This window comes from Taurulus bubalis, assembly GCF_910589615.1.
Source record: "Taurulus bubalis genome assembly, chromosome: 5".
In the NCBI taxonomy this organism is placed as follows: domain Eukaryota; kingdom Metazoa; phylum Chordata; class Actinopteri; order Perciformes; family Cottidae; genus Taurulus; species Taurulus bubalis.
Window position 1 is genome coordinate 15,990,069 of NC_136593.1, and position 19,102 is coordinate 16,009,170.

Genomic DNA, 19,102 nt, shown 5'->3' on the forward strand with positions numbered 1-19,102 from the left:
GCTTGAGCCATAGACTGGAGGCTAAATGGCTTTAGCCCATTTGATGCCCATGCCTGCAATAACGTGAGTTTATTATGGAAGGACACACGTTGACAGCCGATATGTGCGTTGTTTAAGAATGTGTTTTTATCTCACAAAGCCAGAGGCGCCGCCCATTCACATTGTGCCGGTGTTGTAAACTAATTTACCCCAGAATTGTAAAACCGTTGACAGGCACAAAAATAAGCCAATGACAGAGCCGCGCTTCTCGCGTCGACCAATCCGCAGCCACCATGTCAGGAGTTCTATGTTTTGTTGCTGTCATGAGCAGAGAGTCAATCATGGCTGCTTCTGTGGTACGGTGGATAAAGAGATGTTACGTTTTCATGTTGACATGTCCCCTCTGTGTCCCGGCCTTCTTGAATTTAGAAGAGCTGAATGAGATGAAATATGGGATTCAGATTCTTCCCGACCCCGTGATGTTGGGCCAGGTGAGTGCGGGTGGTTGGGGAAGCTAACAGTTAGCTTGCTAGCTAGAAAGTAATGTTAGGCTAACGCTGCCTTTAGCTGGCGTGACATATGCTACCTGCATTTAATGTTACTCACGCTGGTAACGAACAACCTCTTTGTTATCTAGTTGGGAATCCTGAGTTAAAATGTACAATGTTCTTGCAAGTTTGACCAGGAAGAGTTAATGCTGAAGTTATTTCCATGTCAGCTACGCAGCAACCATCGTTGACAGCTGTCACAACACAATCTCAGCTTCCTCACTTCCACTTAGTTAGTTAAGTTACTTGCAACTTCATTAGATGTAATTGACGAACCACAAAGACAGTCACAACACCAGGTAACCTTATCTAATAAGCTCAAGTAACGTTAATGTGCTAATATATAGTATGCAAGGTACTGCAGCTGGCTTAAAAGTGTTTCTCCTTCAGACCAAGACAGAAGAGGTGATGATCGTGTCCAGCAAGTACAAGCAGGTGTACGAGTGTCGACTTCCAGCCCAGGCCGTCAGGTTTCATCAGGACCCTGCCTCTGAGCCCGACTCACAAGGGTACACTGGGCCTGACATCCCTGACCTACTCACTCCAATGCACAATGCCCAGTGTCTAGTAAAGGTTAGTTCTCAACTGTATCTATGAGATCCAAACAGTGAAATGCTTATGCTGTTTAGAAATGGCTTCAAATGCATGTGTGACTACACAAAGAAACACCAGAAATCAGTTTAATCTGATCACTCTACCCATATTTGAGGACGTGAATGTTGTATGTGATTGTAACTGTACATTGAAAGCTATTTTGTCGATTTTAGTTAACTTTTCAGCGTAATAAACAGGGCTATTGAGGAAATCCACCATCTACCGGGTACAGGTGCAGAAAAAAAGTAACATCCAAAAATGAATTGAGTCTGCCCACTGAAAATAGCACATTCACAAAAATGTAGAGGGACATTTTTTTAACCTTCAAAACAGGCTATGTCAATCAATAAATCACTTTTTAACGAGCACATGGCTGAGGTCGGTAGAATTGTATTTCAGTACAGAATAGTGGATTAGTCCAGTGTCAGAACATCTAAACACATCCACATACAACCACAAGATGGAAATTCACAGTACACAGTGTTAAGTGCAGTTTATCTGTCAGGGTTAGTTAGATGTGTTCAGTGGGGAATTTTTATTTTTTTAAACTGAATAATTTGGCAGGCAGGGATTTACAGGGTATCAGCTAGAGCAAAGGCAGTGAGAGGGGTCAGAGATTTTTTTTTGTCTTCATTCATACAGACAGATGTCAGCCCCACCTGCAAATGGGTCACATTTAATGAAAAAAACAACAACCTTGTACCATGTAAAAAAAAAATATATAATTGTAAATAGGCGGACAGCATCAGAAACTGTAAAAAGTTTACAACTTCTGTCAACTTTGCAGTGTGCATAAAAAACACACAAAATACAGAGACAGATAAAGCACATGCAATGTGAGCCAACACAGTCGTATTATTCAAGTGTATGGCAGAACATTAATGTGTATGTTTCTCATTAGTTCTTGCAGTTTCAGACAAACATCAGTTTGGGAGTGACATTTGATCATGAGTGGTCTCTTTGTGTTTTGATGTGTGTACACTACAGCAACTTGTCACAAATTAATCTACAGTTGACTTGACACGATCTGGATACAAACTCGGAACAAGTTTTTTCCAGTAAAGCCCCAATCCTGTTAATCAAGCCACTTAGCCACCTGACTGTGCTGCACCTTGAGAAGATGTTAAAACAGGAAGTGGTTACTTACCATACTTTTCACAGATAATGATATATTCAAAATATACAACATAAATTATTCATGTCCAACTACACAAGTAGGTACAGTACCAACGTAAACTCAACCAACATCCTGTCAGCATGAAAATTATCAAAGTGACACACTATTGGTGCTATTATACAACAAACACCCTAATAACTCAGAAACAAAAGGGAAGATTGTCACTGTGTGTGTGTGTGTGTGAGAGATATTTTAAGTATTGTCTACTCTCATGGCTACAGCTTTGTCTTTTATTAGAATCAGCTTCATTAGCCGAACATGTGAACACATGGAAAGAATGTGACTGTTTTGTTTCTCTCAAAGAACGTACGCACTAATAAAACACACAGCAGAACAACAAAGCTTCGAAAAAAATCACTGAAAAATGTCAAACTCGATCCTTAGACCCTCGACTCTGATAAGAAACAACTCCCAGGCTTTTATCTCGTCCCTCATCCTTCTCTCTACAACAAGCTGCCAATCTGCCACAGCACGTTGTAGAGTGTGAGAAGGATTATCCAAAATGGCTTTGATTATTGTTGCACCAGGTGACAAAGCTCTCTATCAATCCTCTGTGCTCCTCTGTAAAAATAGCCTCTAAGTGAAGATGGAATATTTCTCACTGGAAATTATTCACTGGAATCATACATCAATATAGTAAACTTATCCATAAACAAAATACACCTAATACCTTTTATTACTTTCCTTCAGAGTTGTAAGGCCCTCGACAGCCATGGATGTAAACTGTAAGTTGATTGGTTGGTGAAAGAATACAACCGTAAGTTGAAAGTATAGTTTGGTCCTGTAAATACATGGCTGTGTGAAGGACTGTCTAAAATGAAGGGAATATTTTACACTGAAATGAAGCTCATCAAAGAGAGATGCGGAAAACCCGCAAAAGAACTGATCGCATATCAGTTCTTATGCGGGTTTTCCGCAGTATTTTATAGCCGAGGTGGACCAACTCGCCTGAAACAAAGACCTCCTCCACCACCATCATAACAAATAAATACACTTTTGTGAAATACAACATTAGCTGTCGTGGAAAAAGAGCGGAGGTGCTGTTTTACACAGCAGAAGAAACTTTTATTTCACAAGTGTGGCAATTGTTCTTCTAACTAAAGTGATCATGAGCTTGGATGCATCACGACTAACTGCTGAATATTTTCCTGAGGAAATCCTGTCATGTTAAAACAACTGTGTGCGTGTGCGTGTGCGTGCTGAGAGGACACAGAGAGGGGATGTTTTCCTCACCAGCTGATTGTAATGTCATTTTTTAAATTTATTTTTATTGACTGCAAGCGTGTTTTGATCCTTTTTCAATAGTTTTTTTTTCATGTGCAAATTGATATTTCCTTTTTGACACAAACACACACACACACACACACACACACACACACACACACACACACACACACACACACACACACACACACACACACACACTAACCTAATTCTGTTCCTGGATCTTGCATACATTTTCAATCAACGGCCATCAACCGCAGTGGTTTTAGCTAATAACAATACAACGAGTTGAAAAGTCTGTTGGAAGCCGTCCTACTGGGTTTAACCAGTTCAAAAACATAACACTATGTATACAAGTTGTTTGAGTGTGTGGAGTTCTAATGGGAAGATCAATGATACTGTTGTTAAGCAAGTAGCCTAGATGAAAGGAAAATGTATAAACACTGTTTATTCAATGTTGCTGTCTGTGTTTCCGGCAGACGAAGGACTGGTGGACTTATGAGTTCTGCCACGGTCAACATATCAGACAGTACCACCTTGAAGGTAATGGCTTACCTCCTTGTTTTGAATAGATGTTTTTAGTGACAATCACTTGATGACATATGTTGTTCTTCTTTCCTTAGACACAGAAATCAAAGGGGACATTCTCTTCCTAGGTTATTATGAATCTGAATTTGACTGGGGCAATGAAACAGCCAAGGTAAAGTTGCCTCCATGTTGTGGTTGCAGATTTTTCTATCATTCTTTGATTACCGGTATACATTAAAGAAAGTAAAGTATACATGATTGAATTATATAAACTGAACCCTTGTACTTGTATGGGTACTTTACAGTTGAATGCCTCATGATTTCGTTTTACATTTTCACATTATTGGATAACTCCCTGTCTAATTTTGGCTGTAGAGCAGAAATTATGGGAATTTTGTCTCTTTATTTCCCAACAAAATACATTGTCATTTTTTATAGTATGCATACATTGCTGAGCTCTACTTATTTCATACATCCAAGCCAACAACCACCAACTTTCTTTAAGCTCGCACATTATCTCCATCTTTATATAAATAAAAAAAAGCATACCTACATTTACAAAGTATTATCTGGTAAACTTTACTTAAAACCGTTATTTTTGGAGGTGATGTCACAGCTTGTGATGCCGCAGTTTTTGATTGGACATTACTACCAGCAAAAGACAACCGGCAAAGACATAGTGAAGCCCAATTTGGTCGATCACTAGTTTGAGCTAGTAATTGCTACAATTACAAACAGTTGTAAATCAGTCCTCATTTACTTCTGGATGATGCACGCAGTCTATGAGAATATTGCAAATCAGTTTGTTAAATATTTTTCCCGTTTACTTCCTAGGCCTCCAAACAGCACCGGCTGAAGCGCTACCACAGTCAGACCTACGTAAATGGATCAAAGTGTGATCTAAATGGAAATTCCAGAGAGACTGAAGTCCGGGTGAGACATTTTAGTTTAGTTTGAATTACTACCAAAATGGTTATGAAGTCACGAAAGAAGTCACCTCTGAGACACATCTCATTCATTTGTGTGAATACTGGAAGCATGGAGGGGAGTTTTAATTAAAAAAAATATCTTTAACCTGCTCGCTTGCACACAATTTTCACTCTAAATGCATAAATGCAGGTCAAAATGTCGGGACATTTTTGGAGCCTGAAAGTGAGAGGATTTCTAACCAACTGTCGCATAGGCTCTCATGTTAACTGACTCCAAATTCAGCAAGCTGTACCAATTTTATAACCCGCTCACATATTCTAAAACTACACACAAATTTCACACAATGTGTTCATCAGAGGGTCCTAAATCCTCACGTAAAATATTTACATTTTCTGCCTGGGAAGCACGGGTGTGAAATGTGCGCCCCAGCTAAAACTCTCTGCACCTGTCTAACCGAGGAATAATTTAGCATATACCATCACCATGGCAACCTTTGATTCCCGTACTATTAAGTAGCCGAAATGTTTGCTTAATGATCTTTAACATGCTCCCATTCCCACTTTGTTTGTTCAAATAATGTAGCCGTGAAAGCAAACAGACTTCACACATTTTGCCGTAGGAGCCTGAAAGTGAGAGAATCATGAACCACCTGCCACATAAGCACTGATGTCAACAGCCACCAAACATTTTTTGGAGGACGGCAAGCTTTATCAGTGTTCTGGCCTACTAGACAAACACAGCTGATTGTGCTGAGCTAATGAGTGCAGTTGAACACACAGACAGGAACCTTCACACTCACTCACTTGGACATTTACAGTCAAAGGACATTTCCCTATCATACAACCTACTCGTGGAATGTCTGAATCTGTCTCTCTGTTTTCAACAATTCTTACGACTTGCACATTAAAGCCATGCAGTTTAGTGTCACATTTTAAGAAAAAGCTAAAATATTCCACATCACTTTAACACTGTTGGTATGATTCAACTTTTCAATGACATTCCCACTTTTTCCACAATTCCTGCTACTTAACCTTCTTCTTACACATTTAGCCATCAATACAGGGTAGCATCAGCTTCACAGTATCCAGCATCGAAACCGCAATTTCTTCAGGAACCGGTTTTCTAATTTTACTCTTTTATTTACAGTTTGTGTGTGAAGAAGGCTCAAGTGACTACATTGCCCGAGTGGATGAGCCTCAGTCGTGCCGCTATGTGCTGACAGTTCACACCAGTCGTACCTGCCAGCATCCATTCCTGCAACCACCATCTACTGCCAAGCCACAGAGTATTGTGTGCCAGCCAGCACTAAGTGCCCAACAGTACATGGATTACGTCAAGGCTCAAGTCTGTAAGTTAACTACAGTGAAGATCATTTGGAGAGAGTCCCGTTTCATAATTGAATGTTATGTGCTGTTGAAGCAGGAGACTGGAGGACGACATAATGTGGGAAAGGAGCATTTGAAAGTGGGATGGTGATATCAGATAGGAAGATGAAGCTGTAAAATGTACAACTTATTTCATTCACTCATTTGTTGTTGAATAGGTGATTGATTTATGAAATATTCAGTATTAATTTTAAATAAGAAATATCTCATATGACTATGTTGTTTCTTTCCCTCCCCTCTTCCCTTCCTCTTCCTCCTCGGCCTGTTCCCAGCGGACACAAAGCGTAAAGTAGAGCAGATCTCAGAGGAGCTGAGGAGTCTTGATGAGATGTTAGCTGGTAATAAAGGGGCAGATGGTGCAGTGGAAGTAACAGCAGAAGAGACATCACCTGCACCCAGTGATGACCTGAGCCATTTAGATGCAAAAGGTGTGTTTTAAAAAAAAAAAAGTAATGTGTCCAATGCGTTTTTATGTCCATCACACACAATGTTAACTTGTGTGTGCCTTTATTTTGAGACAGATACTGCTGATGTATCTGAGGACGTCGGGTCCGAGGAGAAAGAAGATTCTGACTTCTGGGAGGGAGTTACAAAGCCAGGCACTTCAAAAACAACTGCTTCTCAACAGGAGAATCAGGTACAGAAATACGTCTTGGAATCTGTTTTCCCTTTTAATGAGCGATGCTATAAATGCGTAAATGAAAGACACTGCTAATGTCAAAATGCTGATTATCTTTTGTGGAGAAGCTTTGTAGTAGTTTTAATCTGATATTAATAGAATACATGTTCACAGATTAACTTCTAAGATCCCAACTGCTAGAGGATGTAGGTTGATTCCTTCACCACTTCACGACTCTAACGTGATTTTGTTTTCTACGCACAGGAAGCAGATGATGACTATAACTCACTTACAGACAATGAAGTCATGGATGATGGTGATGAAGGTATCACAATTTGTTGCCCCTCAGCTTCTCTATTACACACACACACACACACACACACACACACACACACACACACACACACACACACACACACACGCACACAAGAGAGAACAATGCCATTCATGATCATTCAATGTCCTGCTGCTTTACGAAGCCTCAAACAAGATTGATAGAAATGCAGTTTCTTATTTAAGTATATGCCGTTAAATTCTTTGATTTGCGAACTGAAAGATTCAAATTGTACTTTTTTGTGTGTGTGTTGTTCATTGTTAAGACGTTTCTTTCTTCACATTGTCTTTCAGTTGAAAAATTTAACTTTAAAATTATCACTGACCCAGCAGACCTGATGAAATTTGTCCAACATCTCAAAGAGAGTAACAGGAAGGTCAGTACTCGCCAAGATTACAAGGATACTTTTTTGTACCCCTGTTGGAATATATTTCTTATCATATTTTCTTTGCAGTGTATGGGTATTCCAATTCAATGCTGCCTTGTTTTTTTTTTTAGAAAGCACAAAACCAGGTCAAAAGTCGAGGAGAGAATCCGACAAGCAGCAGGGTAACAGAGAAGCTTGGCGAGGAAGAGAAAGATGAAGATGAACGCCTACTACAGGAGTTCGAGGATGAGATGGTCGACCTCTCCGTGAACTCTGATAAGATTGAAGAGATAAAGGAGGAAATGCAGAAGGAGTTTGACAACATTATAAATGAGGTTTCAGACTAGAGACAATGTGTAATTTCAACATGAAGATTGATGTATTCACATGTTATTCAACCAAAATGGAATAATGTAAGAATGTTTTAATGTGATTGTCTTCTCTTATGTTTTAGGCTCAGCAGGAATTGGAGACAGAAGGCCTGAAAGGGGAGTTTGATCGGACTCAAGCAACACAGGCACTGGAGACGACGCTGGACAAGCTACTTGATCATTTGGAGGAGAAAGATGTCCAGGACCCAGAGCAGCAAACAGCAGGAGTTCAGAGAGCCAGTGACCCCACCAGGGGCAGCCCCAGCCTGGCCCCAAAGCAGCCAGGTAACCGGGCCCCCTGCCCCTCTGTGGTCACGCTCATATCTGTTAACTCTGTGTCCACCTCCATCATTGTCATATTTCATTCATATGTGGAGTAGATCTTTGTTGTGACCTCTTTCATCCCTGAATAGATGCACACACACAGTTATCCACAGAGAATTTATGTTTTCAGATTTACATTTTTAATTCTATTGGCTAGTTAATAGTCTTTCATCTGCTGCCAATTCTGTATCTGTGGGTGATTTTCAAATCAAAATCATTCACAGTATTATGAATCGATGACAGTGCAGAAATGTAATGCTTATAAGAGTTTTGGAATACAAAATCTTGGTTCTCACCTCCATCCTGTGGCCCTGCTGATAGGTTTTTGAGGTGAACTGTGTTGTTTGTCCCTCTTTTGTCTCGTCACCCCAGACCAAGCAGCTGACGACCATGTTAAGATCAAAATTACTAAGTATAAGACGGGCGGCAGCCCTGATGGGGAGGTCAAAGTTCAGGAGATGGGAGAAGGAGACCCCCAGTGGCAGCACATAAAGGACGTGGTTAAAGAACAGCTAGAGAGAGCAGGACTGAAAGCAGAAGGTATGACGGTGGAGGGCCCGAAACACTCATGGCCTTTTCTCTCTTCTATCTGTTATCTTGAGCATAACTGTACTTCTCCTCTCATCTTTGTCAAAACATATACTACTGTAAGATTTAGGTTTTTCCCAGGTTAAGCTGTTCAAAGAATGCTTAACATGCTAATAGTATGAAGGGTGTCAATTAAACACATACTGTATGCTAAGAGGGAGAAACGGTTTAGACATTAGACCAGGGACCCATTACGTAATACGTTAAAGAAGAATATAAAAATATCTCTGACAGCAGCTAGCTGAAGCTTATCTTAAAGGGAAGTGAAAGGTGTGTCCATGTGCGTCCTTTCTTTTTCACTCACAGTTGTGTTAATCATGCTTCATTATGATTATTTGTTCGGAGCCACTTGGAAGTACATGAGTTTAATTGGCAAGCCTGCCTTTTCCCCTGTTCTTTTTTTTTTTTTTAAGGTAAAATTGAGGTGAAGATCTTGACGCGAAAGAATGCAGAAGAGACAGGTGATCAGTGGCTGACTGAAGAAGATACAAAGTCCTTCAGGGAGCTCCTCATAAATCTCCTGGTAATTTGAGAAGTAACTTTTCATTCGGTTCATTTGGATCATTCTGGGTGTGACTTATGCACACAATACTGTGGTTACCAGCAGCTGTGTGCTGTAGAGTTAGCTGAATACTGAATTCAATCCTGCCTTTATTTACTTTTGAATACCTCTTACTGTTGTAACAATTCTTCCTTGGGTCCACATAAAAGACCATGTTTACGAACATTCAGTGGCGGCCCGTGCGTTTTATACCAAGGCCTTGATTGACGTGTGTCCACATCAGGTGCGGACTGGGAAAAAAAGTGTCCCGGGAGTTACTGTCAGACTGCCCCCCCCCCTATTCTCGGGAAAAAAAAACAAAAAACATGTGGTTATCTCCGCAACCACATGGTTGTTTAACTTAATCTAAATTGCTACAATACCGTAACCCTTGTGAGAAGAGACATATGGTATATCAAAAAATATTATATATGAGGGAAAAGTAACGACCAGTGGGTTTCAGGTTTGCTGAGATAGGTCTACAGGGTTTTGTGCAGCATTTTATCGTAGAGTTGAACTACCTTGCCTAAACACCCTCATCTAACATCATACAATATTAATTCATTTTTTACGAGATAAAACATTAACCTGCAAGGAAAGGAAGCAGAGTGGCTATTTCACACAGACAATGAAGCCGTTTAATTAGTGTGATTATTGTATTGTTTTGTTTTTTCCTCCTCACTGAAACCCACTTCACCACCCACAAGTACACTTCTCTTCAACCTTTGCCACACTGTCTAGAAAACATGTGTGTTTTGTCATTGACATTCAGCATATCCGAATGTCAAGGACTTTGACACATATAATACTTTAATTTTCCAAAAGTTATATAAACATACAATCATAAAGGTGGTTATTTCTAATCACATCATTGTTTCCCCATCTTACAGACTGGAGGCACAGAAGAGGTTTACAAAGAGCAAAAGAGGCAGCAGGAGTTGGAGAACAACTATAGGTTTGTGTGGGGAGAGTCCCAGGAGGAGTCCCAGTCATCCAGCACCTCTGACTCAGATGACGTGGACACATGAGCTCATTCAGTGCACCTGTTGTGACGGTGAACTCCTGTGGAGGGAGCCTCAATTATTCAAATGCTATTAAACCTGGTGGATAATATCTACTCACCTGTTTGCACATTCAGAAAATGTGTCTGTGTGTCTTGAATAGGCAATATGTGTCTGGAGTAGGCACCAGTTATATGTTGCACGATGATCCCGCAACATCTCAGCTGTACTGTGCAGTTGAAGGAAGTTATGCATTTTCCCCTTTTTGATGGGATTCAGTTTTGAAAGATGGTACTTTTTTTTTGTGTGACATCAACTGACTATTTGCATCTAGTTCTGAAGTTGTCAGTGACACACTGTGTCCACAGTTGCATTATTACTTGCATTTGTGTTTATATGTTATTGACAAAGGAGTTCTTACATCTAAAAGAAAGCTGGGGGGATTGTGCATGCCTCAACAAACTAAAGGAGTGTTTAAACAGGTTGTTCAATTTACTGTTTACTCAAAAGTATGATTGTGTTTGGATATGAAAAACAAAGGACAAATACTGTTAAGAGGGGTTTGTTGCTGCATTTGGTGATTAGATTAAACAACTGTATGTTACAGAAGTGTTTGTACACATGCTGTGGCACTTTATATCTTCAGAAAAAGTTTGTGTAAACCCAGAAATTTAAAATTGTTTCACAAAAGTGTCTGTTTCTTTTGGATTGTCGTACTGTTAAATGGATCCAAAAGAAAAACACTTTTACACGTGTTAAACACGTTTAGGACGATACATCTTATATGTTTGTACTTTAATTTCTGACAATAATTTAACTTACCCTGATTTAGCAAAGGAAGAGAAATAACCCTACAATGTCAATCAGATTCAGTTTACCCAAATAATGAATCCACAAACAACTTTTCTAAGGATTCTTCAGAGGTGTGTTTAAGGGCTGACTTTGTATAATTTGTGAATAATTGTCACTACTTGGAACTCAACGTGTACATAATTCTGTTTTTGAATTGATTTGATGTATATTAGCACAAATTAAGTTAGACTCGAGTTACCCGAGTAAATGTGGTCGCTTTAGGCGTTTGTTCCCAAAGAAGCCAGTATCAAGAAGCTCAAGATCAGATAAGGAAGCAGGAAAATAAATGTTTCGGGATGCGTGTCGGTGCGTTCCTTTACTTGGTCAAACTGGACTTGTCTTCTTAAAGAATTGTGATTGTTCTTGCATTGTTATGCACCCTTCATGGTCTTATCTGATCTCGGGCCCCTGTATCGCAATGCGATGGAAACCCCAAAGTTAATAAATGTTTATAAATCAGATACCTTTTTATCAAGGAGAAATAAACAAAATGCAGTATGTGGAAAAAAATTAAATAAAACCACGTTTGCTAAGTAATATTGCACCTGTATATTTATTTGCGCCTGTGCTTTTCTTTTGAAATAACCCGACTTGACCGGAAAAAGCTGTTTCTTCTGAACGGAAAACGACTCCCATAAGTTAGTATAGTTGAAGCAGCGATTTGAAACAATTTCACATCGGGGTTTTTGTTAATGTTTTTGCGGCGTTATTTCCACCAGACTACCGGGCTTTGTCCCGCCAACAGTGAAAACTCGTCCGGATCTGTCCGTCAGCTGAGTAACTGTAACGTGTCCGTTAGTTCACACTATGTTGACACAACTGGGAGCACCGCTGACGTAGCACCGAAGTTAACGTTATAACGGCGTCGAGCACATCAACGGACCCCGACAAGGCCAGCAGACGACCAATAACCTCGATTATAAGTCGTTTTTTTCTCTCTGCCGGATATATTGTTAAGCTGGTGTTTAGGTGAACGTTAGCACACTCGCAGATTCGTCACGGTAACCGTTAGCCACATCTTATTGTGGCTAGCTGAGCTACGTTATCGTCCAGGAAAACCGCTACGTCGTGTTTAAAACGGGCTCAGCTTTCTCTTTTACAAAGTGTAGCGTTACGTGTCCTGTTCTCATGGAGTAGCGGGGCAACCCAGTTGCTATGGTGGACGCGACACTGCTGGTGAGTCCCATTAAACCCCACCTTAAACAGGCAGTGACACTGTGTGTGCTCACAGCGAGGAGTCTTGGAAGTGTACAGCTCGAGAACTGTCGTAGTGAAACGCGTGTCCATGTTGTCTCCTTCACGGTCTTATTCAGCAGCTGCCGAGTTGAACGACTGACTGAGAGACAGCGGGTCCAGCATGAAGGCCCTCGGATCCAGGTTCTCCTTCTGCGCGGGTTTCGTTGTGGGGACCTTCACGCTGTACGTGTTTCTGCGGCAGGTGTGCTTTGAGAGGACCCTGTCGGCGCAGCAGGCCAGCAGCTCCGACCAACTTCATGACCACCAGCTTGAGGAAGAGAGGACAATATGGAAGAAGGACAGGTCTGCTCTTTTCAACCTGAAGCACCCTCATCACACAGGTAACGCTGACATCTATAAAATTAGACATATACAATACTGATTCCCGTTCGTGTATTGAAGTTCACAGTGTAGTTGTTCTTCACACCCAACTCTTTACGCAACAGACTATTTATAGACTATTCCTCTTCTCTACTCACTTCTTCTTTAATCTGCACTGATAGAAAATAATAATAATAATAATGCAGGTTAGTTTGTCACTTTCAATTTCTGTTGCCCACAGATTTCACATAAGACTATTTTTAGTTGTACAGAAATTATAGTTTGCAAGTATGAATTTTGTCTGACGGTGTAATACAAGTGAGATTCTCTTGCGCTGTCAGACCCACATGCACATATTGGATCACCAACTGCACTACACAACAGGCAGTTATTTTTACTGCAACTTTTTGGCCTTTTCAGCAATTATGTAGTGATGGAAGTGACTACAAGCTTGAATCAGTTTGGACTGTTTCTCATGTTGTAAGAAAGCTGCCGATCAGAAGCTGTAGTTGTAACATACTTATTCTTTCACAATTTTACTTTTTCATAATTGCTTTGACTGATTGATGTGATATCCCTAGTCTTTTTGTGTCATATACCTAAATACTGTAGCTACAACGGTAACACAAGTTCATGATTCAAAGGGTTTTCTTCCCTGACATGTCAGACTTTTAGAATATCTTGAAAGACCTTTATTAAAACATCCAGTTCGATAGATTTTAGTTAACAAATTCTCACATCCTAGTAACTCTTCTCAAATGTTTTTTTAAATCACAAATTGTACTATTTTACAAATATTTGAAATGCTTAGATCAGAATTACTCAACTTATTTGGAGTGTGTCTTTCTCAAGGGAACCATTTTTGTCTTTACCTATTGTTCAACTGCAGCATGCTCTCACGCTGATGTGTTTGTGGCATGGCCTGGTGTGGGGTATCCTATTTAAAACCATCTGGATCTTAAAGGCAATTTCTCGATTTTTACGTCTTCTTAAATTCACCCGTGTAGTGGTACTTGCATAAAACATGATACCCAATTACCCATGTTTTTTACATCAATATTTGTCGAAAAATATCCGCTCTAACTATAACGGAGCCTTTATTTTTTTCCTAGAGTATTGTGTAAAGACAGAAGTTGGCCCTCAAGCTGAAAAGTTTAAGTTTTTTTATTTATTAATCAAATCTCTTGTAAAAACATACCTTTACTCATGTGAATGAAAATAGTTTTGATGCTTGAAAGATTTTGCCTTGGAAAAATAGTGTAATATACAGGGTAGGACATTTACATATTTTTTAGGGGGCAATTTTTGCCCCCACTGTCTGAAATCCAGGGGCATTTAAAAAAAATGGGGGCATTTTTTAAACTTGTGAAATAACATTTAACCTTTGTTCTAAATAATAAATATACTTATTTAGGCTCACAGTGTTCCCTTTCCCAAAGAACCTTGTTTTGTTATTAAACAAACTAAACGGCCTTATGTTATTGATCTTATCTACACAACGGCATGTCATTTCTGTCTCTATGGTCGCACGTTTACAACTCTTCACTGCTCTCGATATCGCGCACGGCGGAGTTCCGCCCCGATGTGCACAGACACATGTGCGCGCACAGGTGAGCATTGAGCCACTCAAACACACACACACACACACACACACACACACACACACACACACACACACACACACACCGGTGAGCGCTGAGCCACACACACACACTGGTGAGCGCTCAGCCACACACACACACACACACACACACACACACACACACACACACACACACACACACACACACACACACACACACACACACACACAGGTGAGCGCTGAGCCACTTACACTAGCGGACAGAGAGAGTCGACCAATATGTGGCATGAAAAGCAGAGCGTCTTTGAAACGCTCCCAGGGTGAAGACTGCAGCACTCGCTCTCCTGCACCGGAGTAGCTCTCCTGCTCCGGGTTCAATAGAAAGAAGCCAAAGTGCTTGTGTCTTGTACCCAAAATGAGCCTGCTGCCTGCGCTTGCGCAGGCGTGAATCGGCGAACCTTAGCTTTTTGCCAAAAGCCGAACTCCGCACACGCAACATCAGTCAAGGCGAAAATCTAAAACATTCTATGGCAACTGGACCGGGTCTTATATGCTACGATGTTTTTGACGAGTTCCTCAAATTATCATAATTATTATTTTATCATTTTTTGCCCCTCTCCTAGTGATATCAGGGGCAAACTTATTTTTCTTAGGGGCAGTTTTGCCCTCGTGTATTTCCAACGCTGATAATATACAAATGTTATTCTCAGATAGTGTGTGTGTGTGTGTGTGTGTGTGTGTGTGTGTGTGTGTGTGTGTGTGTGTGTGTGTGTGTGTGTGTGTGTGTGTGTGTGTGTGTGTGGTGGGTATGATTGCATTGGTGGAGGCCCTTATTCCTAGGTTGGTCTCCACCTGGTGTTAGGCAGAGAAGCAGCTGGTGGCTGCACACGAGGAATGTGGTGGAGGTGGGACAGACTGTTCTCTCCCATTTCACAATCTACACTTAAACAGACATTTACAGTAATTTTACATTCAGTATAAAATCAAACATACGCACACATTAATACAAGTCTATTGTCTCATCTGCACAGAAAAGAATGAAAAATAGTCAATGGCCAAAAAATACCCATTCATCTATACTATTTGTAAGTGAAGCTAACTTTTACACAAGGAAATAACTTGTACACAGAGTAAATGTATCTTTTCTCATGTCCATCAAAGGTAAATAAGGATATTATACTTATCTATAAAAATATATATATCTTTTTATTTTATTATCATATATAGCAGTTATTTGCATAAGAGCACACAATTAAAACGATTAGAGAACACTTGATTTAAAAGTAAGTTAGTACTTAATTATTTAGTGTGCTGGGAAGTTAAACGCGTCATAAATAATTCCCTCTTTAACATCTAATTTATATTGCTATGTAATATCTCTGTATATAATCTGTACATCTCCTTAAAACCACTATGTTTATTAAAGTTTCTCACCGAAAAGAACACAACTCTGTTGAAATCAGCAAGTGAAAAAATTGTTCACAATTTAGCATTGCTAGAGACTGTCCCCTATAGGAGTAATCTGTTTGCAGAAGCTCAATTACCCTGTATCCAGTTTTTTCTGGTTAACCTGATTATTGATCAAGTACAGACACTTGATCAATACAAATACCTTGTATGTGTACTCTGGTTGGAACGGAAAGTGGACTGGATCCAGTTTGACCAAATTCTTATTTTTGATGATTGTTTCACTGAATTTCAGTTAATTTTCTGATACCTATTAGTTCATCTTAAACCCCATTTTATGATTTATGATGATCTTTTGAATTTTGTCTTTTCCCTTTCAACAGTATATTATATTAGCTATTGTATGATTGGATATTGTTACAGTTTATCATGGCGTGATTACAGTGTAAAATGTTATGTTCATGTTTGTATTTCCTTACTAGATGAGGATAGCAGCCTGGCTGATGAACTATACAAAAAGGTGCGCATTCTTTGCTGGGTGATGACTGGACCCAACAACCTGGAGAAGAAGGCTCGGCATGTGAAGTCTACTTGGAGTCGCCACTGCAATGTTGTGGTCTTCATGAGCTCCGTGGATGACCCTGACTTCCCCACGGTGGGCTTAGGTACAAAGGAGGGTAGAGACCAGCTCTACTGGAAAACTATCCGGGCCTTCCATTATGCCTACGAGCATCACAGCAACGAGGCGGATTGGTTTCTTAAGGCAGATGACGACACCTACGTAATTGTAGACAACCTGCGTTGGGTTCTTTCGAACCACACGCCGGAAGAGCCGATTTACTTTGGCCGAAGATTCAAGCCCTACACCAAGCAGGGCTACATGAGTGGCGGCGCGGGCTATGTGTTGAGCAAAGAGGCTCTGCGGCGATTTGTTGAAGGATTTAAAAGCAAACTCTGCACTCACACTACCTCTGTAGAGGACCTGGCAATGGGGCAGTGCATGGAGAAAGTTGGAGTGCTGGCAGGGGACTCCAGAGACACTGTGCACAGGGAGACATTTCACCCATTTGTCCCTGAGCAGCACCTCACTGCCAAGTTTCCCAAGAGCTTCTGGTATTGGAGCTACTGCTACTACCCAATCTCAGAGGCAAGTGCAGCAAACATTCTGTACTTTCTCTTTATTGTTGACGTGGTATTACACTAGTATAATCAACACTGCTGTTTTGAAAAGGCACTTTGTCATTTTTGGTAGCTTAAGACGGACAACTATATGCTTGTTAAAAGGGATGCACCGATCCATTTTTGTTTCTCCCAATCCTGACCTAAAAGATTTAATATTGAGTATCAGCCGATACCATGTTCTGATCAGATACTTCTATTTTCCTAGGTAATACAGCTGCATAGTGCACACTTCAAGTAGGCTACATTAAAGTTATTTAATCAATCCAACGTCTATCCTTAACAATTAAATAGCTCTGCATTGCATTAAGAAAAACAATCCCGGCACACCCAATCTGTTTCTTAATGTTTATTATTATCATTTTGCACAAAGTAAAAATAACAAATGCACTATGTGTTTTTATTGGCCTTGTCACTGTGAAAGTGTCCTCGAGTGTTTGTTACATCAGTGCAGCTTTTTCCCAAGTTACCTGAATGGACTGTATTCTAACTGTAAATCTTTTGCACAAATCACATTAACAAATTACTCTTATTGGCTTTTAACTTGCAGTGCTTTTGTTGCACTTGCAGTGAGTGTGGTTGTCGTTGGCTCTCCATTGCTGTCTGTAAGTCTGCGGATGAATAGATGACTGCAAAATGCAAGATACTCACCGAGCTAAAATGTAACAGGATTACATCAATTAGGTAAATACCATAAATAAACAGTCTCATACTGCGTTTTGCTGTTATTTGGTGTGTGTGTGGTGTTTCACCACTGCTCTGACACACGCAGCTCAGCAGAACAGAGCAGGGACAGACAGCAGAGACTTGAAGAGTTGAGTGGCTGCACTCGTTGATGTGCATGAAAGCTTTGCGAGTAAAAAACACGTGTTTGACATCCGATGTAAAACAAAGTATCTGATCAGGCTCAAAAAAGCTTTAAAAAAATGCCTCGACTCTCCCCTACATTTGCCCTGGTAAACAAAGTGTGTGGTCGAACCAGTAAAGCCACAGTGACAATGAAGGCTTAACCATTCTTAATGTGGCCTTTTGTCTCTTAATTGTTGTGTAACCACATACTCTCTTTTTCCTCAGGGACCAAACTGCTGCTCGGACGTGTCCGTGTCATTCCACTATGTAGACGCTTCACACATGTATTTATTGGAGTACTACACATATCACCTGCGTGCCTTTGGCTACAGATATCGTTACCAGCCCCCCACCCCGCTAGGGTACAATATTGAGCAGTCAAGTTCCCGGGCTGCTGCAGAAGAAAAAAAAGAGCTTACTTCTCAGGAGAAAGGGCAAGGCGAGGGGGATGATCCCTCCAGGACTGACAAGAGACAGGGTGTAGATCCCCCTCCTGCTGCCGGTAAGGACCCTCCTGCTGTTCCATCAGGCAAATAACAGTTTGACTGTGTGGGTGTGTGAAGGAAACTGCTTATTCATTCTGATAATCTTCGGTCCCAATTTTACATAAGTAGAAAAATAAGTCCACTTTGATTTGAAATGTCCCCCACACTCAAGTGTGTTTCTCAAGAACTGCTGCTAATGTGAATTGCGACTGCAAGACTGGTTTCAAGGCATAGAGGTGATTTATGACCTAATTTTTCAGTTTTTTTTTTTTTTTTTAAGGTGGTTTTACAACTGAACATATTTAGAAGTTGGGAATGGCTTTCCTCTTCACTCAATTGTTAATGAATTAAAGCACCTTTATCAATCAATATGAACCTAGTAAGTTCCAGAGCCAGTTAAATTAGATTTGTCAAATATTTTATCTTTTTCTCGACTATTGCAAATCCACCAAAACAACTTGACCTTGCAGTCTCTACAGCGAGGTAGCTTGTGGTTTGCTGGAGTGGTTTGACTTAATTTCACACAGATGATATGCCTTGTTAGTCAATATATTTCAAGAGCTGATCAGACAGAGCAGCAGTCGGATAACGTTTTTAAAATGAAATTTAAATGAAAGTGCCTCCCCTTGTACATTAATCAAACACCCATTTGTCACCAGGCATTTCTTTTGAGCATACTGT

At 40.4% G+C, this 19,102-nt stretch overlaps 2 protein-coding genes across 2 annotated transcripts; both read left to right on the plus strand.

The window, feature by feature from the left end:
• Positions 1-302: 302 nt before the first annotated feature.
• Positions 303-11,691, plus strand: os9 (OS9 endoplasmic reticulum lectin; the record flags this gene model as incomplete). The annotated part of the gene is made up of 15 exons (XM_079217869.1): positions 303-470; positions 918-1,100; positions 4,002-4,065; positions 4,146-4,222; positions 4,885-4,983; positions 6,127-6,328; positions 6,638-6,793; positions 6,887-7,002; positions 7,249-7,309; positions 7,612-7,694; positions 7,817-8,020; positions 8,140-8,341; positions 8,753-8,920; positions 9,382-9,491; positions 10,400-11,691. 15 exons carry the CDS (start codon positions 303-305, stop codon positions 10,535-10,537), a joined length of 2,031 nt encoding a protein of 676 aa, XP_079073995.1. The 3' UTR covers positions 10,538-11,691.
• A 1,028-nt stretch (positions 11,692-12,719) lies between these two features.
• On the plus strand, positions 12,720-18,473 carry c1galt1lb (core 1 synthase, glycoprotein-N-acetylgalactosamine 3-beta-galactosyltransferase 1, like b; the record flags this gene model as incomplete). Its single annotated transcript, XM_079218741.1, has 3 exons — positions 12,720-12,939; positions 16,391-17,055; positions 18,162-18,473. The coding sequence occupies 3 exons, from the start codon at positions 12,720-12,722 to the stop codon at positions 18,471-18,473; spliced, it is 1,197 nt and encodes a 398-aa protein (XP_079074867.1).
• Between the last annotated feature and the right edge of the window lie 629 nt (positions 18,474-19,102).